The following is a 10,311-nucleotide window of genomic DNA, read 5'->3' as shown; positions in this document are numbered from 1 at the left end:
AGAGAGGTTGAGAAGAGCTGGGATTCAAAACAAATCAAGCTCCAAAGCTTGTGATCTTTCTCTTACGCAAAACTCAGCATAGTTCTTTAGTAAAGCAAGTGAGGGGTATAAATGAGTTTAGAGACTTTTTTTTTTTTTTTTTTGAGAGAGAGATAAAGTGAGTAGAGCAGAGGGAGAGAGAATCTTAAGCAGTCTCCACATTCAGCACAGAGCCCGATGCAGGACTCAGTCTCATGACCCTGAGATTATGACCTGAACCAAAATCAAAAGTCAGACATTTAACCGACTGAGCCACCTTGAGTTTAGAGACCTTTTTTTTTAATCTCAAGTAACAAAGAGGTTTTATTTTTCTTAAGGGTAGAACTTGAGTTATGTGTTAAACTTGGCTTTCCAGAATAACTCATCAGTCAAAAATTCATTCTATGGTCTAGGCACACAGCTAAATCCAGAACAGTCATAATAGTGGGAGATACTGATTTCATGGATTCTTTTTTCTTCCTATCTGTAAAGGGTATAATTTACCTTTCTAAGACTCAAATTATTCTTTTACTTGTGGGTACCACTTGAATTCCCTTCTTTAAACAAAATGGACTTTTATTTGTTTTATTTCCAAGGAGTATATATTGATTCCGCATGTACACCTTTCTCTACCTTGCTTCTTTTAGTCTAACCAGTTCCTCTCTCCCTTGCAGGATTCATTCTTGTAGGGTTCTCATGAAGGTCACATGAGTGAGTGCTCAGAAAGCACTTAAAACAGCTCTTGGCAAATAGTACATGACCTTCAAGGTTTTTCCTTTTATGGAAACTCCTACAATTATGAGTCTCCAATTATGATGGCTTATTATTAATAATGAATTAATAGGAGTTATAAAAGTACACATTTTGCTCTTCCATTATTACCCAATGCCCAGCATAGAATAAAATAAGCCAAAATAGAAGTCTAAATTTTATTAAAGAATATATCTAAAATACAATATTTATTAAGTTATATATTATTGGAATGGAAATATACTCTGTATCACAACTATAACAATTTTTACAGATAATACTTCATATACATCTCTGTAATTCAAAAGACACTAAATTACAACATAATTCATTTTCAAGATAACATTGCTACAAATATATAAGAATTTAAAATTTTTTTCTTTAATATAACATCTCAGAATCATGAACATTTATTTCATCTGATTTACATTACATAGAATCATGACTATTTCACCTGATTTACATTACAGAGCTCAATTTATCTCATGGCATGGATTTGCACTCAATCATCCTACTTTCCTATGTTTTAAAGTTAACATTTTTGTGAACAACTGTCAGTGCTCATCACCCCATGTGCTACGAACAAAGTCAAGATGTTTTTTTTGCCTACTCCTTATATTATATTCTCTAGTACAGAAAGGCTATTACCATAAGCAAAGCTCTAGTCACAGCAATTCGGTCAAGCTCGACAACTGGTCAAGTTTTTCACATTTTACTAATAAGCACAACAGGTGAGAGATAAAGGATCTAGAAAACCAGATGCAAAGCAGCCAAGGTCCAATTCACCAAGGTAGATTTGTGCTTAGCTAAGGGGAAGCCCAAAGATCCACTCTTGGGCTGTGGGCTCTGGGGCCATCTTATCTGAAGGATGCTTTAATCTGTCTGTTGTGCAGTGGCTGAGCCGGGCGCCAATTGTCCACCATCAGTTCCTCAGGCTCGCCCTCCTTATTGAAATTAAGCCTACGGAATTTCAGCATCTAAAAGGCAAAATAAAAGATAAAAAAATTAAAAAATACAAGTTTCCCAATAGTATTCATTTATGTGCTTATTCTCCAATATTCACCAATATTCACCATACTATGTATGTATCAATATTCAAAGTTCACTTTGGTTCCCAAGAAATATACAATCACATAAACATTATATACGTATGCTTTTATTTTTTTTAATGTTTTATGTATTTATTCATTAGAGTCAAAGAGAGAGAGAGAGAGACAGAGGGAGAAGCAGACTCCCCGCCTAGCAGGGAGCCCGATGCGGGACTTGATCCCTGGACCCTGGGATCATGACCCGAGCCGAAGGCAGACGCTTAACCATCTGAGCCACCCAGGCGCCCCTATATATGTATGCTTTTAGATAACAAATCAATTTCTGGAAAATACACACAAGATTGTTGGTGTCATTGGAAGGAAATTGTCAGTGAGCTTGTTTTTTTCCCTCTTTTAATTTTAAAATCAAACATCAAAAGCCTATGAAATGCTTCTGAGATATAAAGTAATAATAAAAATTTTAGATCCAAATTATCGAGTTTTGTTTTCTGCCCCAGGAAGATAAACTACTGTGTCTATACTATTGGATAAAGTGGTCCCAGATCCACTAAGGTATAAGGGATTGGAGGGCATCTCTGCTTCAATGTGTAGAAACACATAAATGAATCTGCCCAAACTGGGATTTCAAATCCTTGACATTGGCTGATTTTATTCCCTTTTAACCTTGTTTTAGTTCTCTGGCCCAATGATGTGACACAGACAGTCCTCAGTCAGTCTCCTACTTCTCTGAGGTTCTTTTTGCAAAGTGGTCCTTCCCTTTCCCTTCGAAAATCTTGATCTAAATGAAGAAGGGTGGTTTGGGCAGTAATAAAGCAACCCACAAATCAATAGCCTTTAATGATCTCTTTGGTCCAGTAATATTCCCTCAGTCTCAACCCTCAAAGTCAATTCCAATGTCAGTCAGCTACTGTAACATTAGTTGAGTTATCCGGGATCCAAGTTCTTGTGGATCCTACTGAGGACTGTCCATTTTCTACATTTCAATTGTGGGGGGAATAGAGACAGTCGGTGGCAGCTTCTCAGTCACTGACAGTGAGCATTAATAACTTGAACTCATAAACTATATTGTATGGGAAAGGTAGGGTCTGTGGTCTGGGCTGTTAAAGCGATTTGGAGTGAGTTTTGATGATACTTTTTCTCCAAGGGATGGCTTTTACTTTTGTCAGAACTCAGAAATGTATTCTGATAGAAATAAAACTGCCACAAGTTCTCATGTGAGTGAGCCTTTGGCTGTGAGTTACCACTGATATTAATGTAACCTTGAATGTGAAATCTCATTGTCCTGGGCCTCAGTTTCCTTGTAGCTTACATAAAAGCATTTATTAGGTGACAGACACCTATCTCACTTAATCCTCATGATTACTTGTTCCTTTACAGAGCAAACAAACTGCCTAAAGTTACAGCTAATCACCGCAAGTATTTCTTGAATGCTGCTTATCTGCTCAGCACTGTTATGGACGCTAGTTCCACAGCTAGAAGCAGCAGGAGGAGGGTTCAACCCCGGGTCTGTGCGTATCCAAAAGCCAAGCTCCACTGCCTGGAGAAATGCTCTACCTCACTTTAGAAAACCGACCTGCTCACTGCTAACACTGATGGGCTCCTTGAGCACAATCCAGGTCACGCATTCCAGAAGGGGAGGAGTGGTCAGTGAGCCTAGGTAGGTCCAGTAGTCCAAACTTTCAGGAAGGAGGCCACTAGGGTCAAAGTTAGTGAAGTCAGCACTCTTACCCTGGAACAAGGCAAACACACGCGTTACAAATGCCACGTGATCAGAGCGGGAGGAAGGCAGGGGAGTGGGAAAGACATATTTCCTCTTTGGTTGCTAGAACTTTTTTTCTTTCTTTTAAACAGAGGTTCCATGTTTATCAGGAAACAAAGTAAAAAAGAAATTAACAGAGATATTTGACTTGGAAATATAGATGAGCAGATATGGGTGAGAGAGCCTGACTATAATTTTCACATGTCAAATTCTCATCTTGTCCTCTCAAATCATCCCTTATCATTTCCATTGTTACTAACTGATCGGGATCCAGTATTTAAAATGAAACTGCTGCCTCTGAAATAATGCAGTTTTAGGCCACAGTAACAAAAATATAGTATCTTTAATGAGGAGGTAATTGTCTTGCTATTCTATCTGATGACTCGGTCAGGACTAAAGAACCACCTTCCTTTCTGGACACCACACTTTTAAAGCCATAGATGCAAACAGTAAGAGTTACAAGTAGAGGGACGAGGTTGTTACAAAGAAAGAAAATTGTTGTATGGGGATAGTTAAAGGGCACTAAAGATAACTAGCCTGAGGGTACGTAAAATGCTGTTAGAGAATGGGGTCAAAAGAAAGAGGGATCACATTTTTTACTTTGTTTTGTTTTGTTTTGTTTTACTGAGGTATAATTAACACATAATATTATATTACCTTCAGGCGCCCAACATAGTGATTTGATATTTGCATATATTGCAAAATGATCACCACAATAAGTGTACTTGTTAACACGTAACCATCTGTTACCATGCCTAGTTACTAATATTTTTTCTCTTATGATGAGAACTTTGAAAATCTACTCATAGCAACTTTCAAATATACAATGCAATTTTATTAATAGTCACCATGCTGTACATTATATCCCCATGACTTATTTATTTATTATTATTTTTAAAGGTTTTATTTATTTATTTAAAGAGAGTGAGAGAGAGAAAGCACGAGAGGGGGTAGGGTCAGAGGGGGAAGCAGACTCCCTGCAGAGCAGGGAGCCCAATGTGGGACTCGATCCCAGGACTCCAGGATCATGACCTGAGCCGAAGGCAGAAGCTTAACTTACTGAGCCACCCAGGTGCCTGATTTATTTATTTTATAACTGGAAGCTTGTACCTTTTGATCCCCCTCAGCCAACTCCCCCCGCCCCACCTCTGATAACCACCAATCTGTTTTCTGCATCTAGGAGCTCACTTTTTTGTGTTTTTGTTTTTGTTGTCTGTTTTTTAGATTCCACAAATAAGTGAGATCATATGGTATTTGTCTTTTTCTGTCTGACTTATGTATGTCATTTATCCTAATGCCCTCAAGATCCATCCACATTGTCATAAATGGCAAGATTTCCTTCTTTTTTATGACTGGACAATATTCCATTGTACATATATATGTATATATATATATAGCACATTTCTTTATCCATTCATCCATTTTTGGACAGTTAGACTATTTCTGTATCTCGGCTATTGTAAATAATGCTGCAATGAACACATCTTTTTAAATTAGTGTTTTTGAATCAGGTTTATTCCACATGATTCAAAGGGGTCAGCTAGGAGTAATGAGTGAGACTTTCAGAAGATAAATGTGACTTCAGTTTGAGAATGAGCATTATAAAGCCAGGGCTGCCTTTGGTGATTATATTTAGCAGATGTTCAATGACCTAAACGTGGGTCTGCCGTAGAGAGAATTTAAACATGGGGATGGATTATTCTTCATGCTCACCATTGCATCTCCTACGTTAACAAAGTGATTGGCACAGAGTAAGTACTCAACAAATATCTGTTGCATGAATGAGTGAATAATTTGACCAGATGATTTTTCAGTTTCCTTGCAGTTATGAGAATTCTTTGACTCTTATAATATGAATGTTCAAATGATGGGGAAGCAAGATTAAATAAATGTAAGTCTTAAAATTATACTAGCATTAGGATCAACTTTTGGATATAGAAAAGTTAAATGAATATATAAGCAACATCTTACTTCTATTAACTCCTCATCGAAACATCACATGTCAAACCAAGACTATTCATTTTGATCCAAAAAATTTCCTAAAACCAGTGGGATAAAAAAAAAAAATAGGTACTCTACTGAGGTGGCAAAAAATTCAACTGTACCTTTGTTTTTATAGAATCCAGTGCATCGAGGACTTTTTGTAGGCCTGGTCTGGCATCACCAATCTATAGGAAGACACAACATACAAGGTACTGTAATCCGGTTGGTACTACATCAGTTTTGATTTGAGCAGCTCTACCATAAAATGTTTCCAAGTAGTGCACCAAAGTCTCCCACTTGCTATCTGCCACCCAGCCAGCCATCTTACTCTGATTACATTGGCACCATGAACTTCCCCACTTTCACTGAGAACTTCCTTCCCAGTCCTGCCCACCCCCTGACCCCACCCCATGGTTCCCCTGATCTACCCTCTCAAAATCACCAGTGACCTCCAACTGACCTCCAACTGCCAAAACAAAGAACACTGTTCAAGTGCTTACCTTAATCTTGCAGGACTTTACACTACTGACTTCTCTCCTTTTTGAAATTCTCTCCTCCTTTGGCTTTCCTTCTGCCCTCCAGCCTCGGCACTCTCCCTTAACTCTTGTATTCCTTTTTAGTCTTTTCATTATGAACACCTTTACCACTGTCTTAAATGTCTTACATTTTGCAGTTTCTCAGGACTGCATGCTCAGCAGCTTTATCATCTCCCTCTTCATGCTTTCCTTGGATGATTTCATATTCACGTGTAGCTCCCACCTTGACATTTGACGTCAGGCCCCATGAATCTCCAGCCTTTCTTCACTTGCTTTACAACTGTCTGGAGGGCAGCTCAACCTGTATGTCCCACTGTTGCCTGAAATTCTCCAATATTGAGTCACTGCCTCTGAGCCCTCCAAAACTTGATCTTAATTTAGCAGTCTATCACGGAACAGTACTATCCAGTTAAGGATGAATTTTAAAACAAAAACCAGTAGTCATCTGAAGTATACCTCTTCTTCCTTTCACATTTCCCATGTATACACCCTTCACATTTACATATAAATAACACCTAATGAATACCTCTCAGATTGTTTCTTTGTCCTCCATCTCCTCAATCTAGCAGATATGGAGGGGGACAGAAGCCTGAAAATATTTTGGAGCCAAAGGCATTTCCTCGGCTCTTTGTAGAATGTCCTGTCTATTATGAATGTTCTGTTTGGTTAATCTTTCTCAAAAACATGGAAAAAAAGAATTTGGGCCATCAACTAACCTTCAAAAAAATACCTAAAACAGCAAGTCCATCAGGTTGCTGCACAGCTTTTCCAAAATCCCCATATTTGGTGTTCCAATGAACCAAGTGAAGCTAAAGAAGTAGGAGACAAAACCACAATGAATGAGACACATAATAAGTCCTACAGATTTTGTCCAGTGATCTTTTCTTCATAGCTAGAGGTTACTAAAGAAAATGAATGTGTGGATAATTTAAAATATAAACTTTTCTTTCATTTTAATTCTAATTATCCACTATTTGGCATAATAGCAGGTGACTTCATCAACTCTAAGATAAAGAGTTACATATTCTTGCGGGAAGACACAAAGTTTATTTCTAGATTTATATTAAAACAGGATCCTCCAATTTGAATTCATTTTACTTTTTGCAAATGATGTCCTTGGAAGTAATAGGGAATGTTTTGCACTATTAATTGTAATATCACAAATAAAAGCTATAAGAAGCAAATGTGAAGGTCCTTTGTAAAAAAAAATGGTTCACTTAGATTGAGTCGAATTTACAAAATTAAGGTTTTGAAATTAATGCTGAATATCAACTTATATCTTTCCCTGGAAAGCAAAAAAGCATATCTTACCTCTGCAGCATATTTCTTTTTATCCACAGTATGCTCAGAACCTTGCCCATCAGATGAACCCCAGTGAAAGTGAAATTGAATCAATCTGTAAGTGCCAGTGAGGGGTCCTCCTTTCAGCACTAAAATTTAAAAAATATATATATATATATATATATAATATATGTATATGTATATTATACATGTGCATATGTGCGTATGAGTGTATATATGCATATGAATGTATATACATACACATAATCACGTGTGTACACACATACACATACATATGCACATGAAACACACACAGTACTAAATATTACGATCTAATTTAATCCTGTTTCAGAGTTCTAAATTTATGCTTGTAGCAACATTTTCGCTCTGTGAAAATTAAATCCAGACTCAAGTTTAGTCTAAGTGCTGAACAAAATCATTTCAGCTGGCTTTTCTCCTCACTTGTATTGGCTGGAAGGATGGGTGCTTTTCCCATCTGTTTTCTGAGCACAGTGGTACTTCTCTTCTGGGTTTGGTTTGGAGTCATAGGTGCTAGTTCAGAGACAGGAAGTTTTAGGTGGAATTATTAAGTCCCCTGTGAACCACTGAGGAAGGGCCCGTGTGGCTGCTTGCCAATGCGGTTCCGTGGCACACGCTGACAAACATGGGAACCTCTGCTCTACACGGCCTGGCAGCTGTCCTACCACCTGCTTTGCTAACCTCTGAGGCCTGTTCTTAGGCGACAGAATTTGTGAAACCGTAAGCATTCTATTGATCTTAGTAGAATACCCAATTCTCCTTGCCCTGGCTTTCCAAATTCTTCAGAATTTGGATTGTCACTGGTACTAACTAGTTTTGTCCCATTAAAAAAATTTTTTTTAAGATTTATTTATTTATTTGAGAGAGAGAGAGAGCTGATGCACAAGTAGGGGGAGGGGCAGAGGCCGAGGGAGAGGGAGAGAGAATCTCAAGCAGGGTCCCTTGGAGCCTGATGCTGGCTCAATCCCCAGACCCTGAGGTCATGACCTGAGCCAAAACCAAAAGTCAGGTGCCTAACCAACTGAGCCGCCCAGGCGCCCCTCCCAGTAAATTTTTTATTGAATATTTCTGACCCTAATTTCCTCATCTGTAAAGTGGCTATGTTCAATTGTTTATTACTTCACTAAGAATTTGTTGATCATCTAATATATGCAGTATTCTATTGTCTCCAAAATCTTAAAATTCTAACTTTAATAACTGTCTTAAGATTCTACTATTCTGGTATTAATAGGACTTTGTTAGAGTAAAACACAAGACAGAAGAATATGACTAATTGTCATCTTCTTAGACCACAGTCCATTTACAGATAATTAATGAGTTGTGTGTTACAGAGAATTAAAATAGTATGAAATCAGTTTCTCCCATCCTCCCCATAAAACTTGTTATTTAAGTTATATGTATTAATGAAATTTTACCAATATATTTAAAAGATTTTAAAATTTAGTTTAGTTCTACAATCTGTTGTTATAAGTGTATTTTATTAGCTTTGGGTTATAATTCTATAAAATAATGAACCTAAACTTACTTTGGCTTTGTAAAACAAAGCGACGAAGTCTATACAGTCAAGTTTGCTTAACTTCACCCAAATATGCATAGATGGTAGCAATACCCATTCATCTACCCAAAGTGAAAAATAGAGCTGGCTGGAAGACATTTAGGCCTTTCTTACGGCTCTTAATACAATCTCTGGTTGCCATCTCTGCCTTACAATAAATAGGCCAGGGAAAAAAAGAAGGAATAAAAAAAAGAAAAAGAACCAATTATAAGTGGTGTTATATTATAGATCTGGTTAAGAAACATCAATTTGGATATATTCTGATAAGATCACATCTTTTGAAACTTAAAAACAAATTATTGTAAGTTTCTTTTAATCTAATTATTCTGTAAGGAAAGAATTAGCCTTATTTGCCTCCTCCTCTAGGCTTTTTCTTTTTTCTTTTTTTTTTTTAAGATTTTATTTATTTGACAGAGAAAGCACAAGCAGAGGGAGAGAGAGGGAGAAGCAGGCTCCCTGCTGAGCAAGGATCCCGATGTGGGACTCGATCCCAGGACCCTGGGATCATGACCCGGGCCGAAGGCAGCTGCTTAACAGACTGAGCCACCCAGGCGTCCCTCCTCTAGGCTTTTTCAAAAACGAGAGAATTCCCAGTTTTCATGATGATATACCCTCAAAACAAAATATATATTTATGAAATAAATTGGTACTGAAATAATTCCTTTATAATAACTTTAAAGCTACTAATTGGCTGATCCCCAAAAGCAAATATCCTCTGTAACATCATTAATTCTACCAAGTGGCAAAATAAATGAAATAACACCATATTAAGCATCCAAGATATAACTTATCTTTCTAAATGTATCTCCTTTCCCTTTTGAAGAATCATATCAGAATCTTAAATTTTAAAAATAATAAAGCTTATCTGCTGTTTCCTATTCTTATTCACTCCCTTGCAGATCTTAAGATTCCAGCCTAATTTACTTATTTCAGAGAACATTTAGAATTAGGCAAGAATGTATATGAGTTTTTATTAAATAAGCTTTGCTAATATTTAAAAAATGCTCTAGGTTCAATGATTAAACTCACTCAGTGCCAATCTATTATTACCAGACACCTGTTTTAGCTCCTGTTAAAATAAAACTATGTCGCTAGGTAGATTAGAAGCCCATCATACCTAGGAGAGGTTATTAAATTCTTAAAATTAAGTTGCTACAAAAAGAAGCATTTCTCCTCTTCTTCAGCTAGTTAGTTATTTCTCAAAGTCTTAGCATGGAGTTTAGTCAATGAAGTCCTCCCAAAAACATTGTTATAATAATCACTACAAACTCTAATAAAGGTAGCATATATTTTTTTATTTGCGAAATAAAAAAAACCATTTGGTTGAAAGATAGGGAGCTT

At 37.0% G+C, this 10,311-nt stretch overlaps 1 protein-coding gene across 1 annotated transcript in view; it reads right to left on the bottom strand.

Annotated features, from left to right (window-relative positions):
- Window positions 1–933: 933 nt before the first annotated feature.
- CA2 (carbonic anhydrase 2) overlaps window positions 934–10,311 on the bottom strand; it is a 16,685-nt gene continuing 7,307 nt past the window's right edge. Inside the window, exons 3-7 of the mRNA XM_006727121.3 lie at window positions 7,407–7,525; window positions 6,812–6,904; window positions 5,682–5,744; window positions 3,391–3,546; window positions 934–1,745 (exon numbers count right to left, since the gene is read on the bottom strand). Coding sequence (XP_006727184.1) covers window positions 1,626–1,745; window positions 3,391–3,546; window positions 5,682–5,744; window positions 6,812–6,904; window positions 7,407–7,525 — 551 coding nt within the window. The 3' untranslated portion in view covers window positions 934–1,625. The remainder of the gene's footprint in view (window positions 1,746–3,390; window positions 3,547–5,681; window positions 5,745–6,811; window positions 6,905–7,406; window positions 7,526–10,311) is intronic.

The sequence above is a fragment of the Leptonychotes weddellii genome, chromosome 4 (genome assembly GCF_054177405.1).
Source record: "Leptonychotes weddellii isolate Sample4059 chromosome 4, ASM5417740v2, whole genome shotgun sequence".
Classification (NCBI taxonomy): Eukaryota; Metazoa; Chordata; class Mammalia; order Carnivora; family Phocidae; genus Leptonychotes; species Leptonychotes weddellii.
This window is presented reverse-complemented; position numbering and strand designations above follow the sequence as displayed.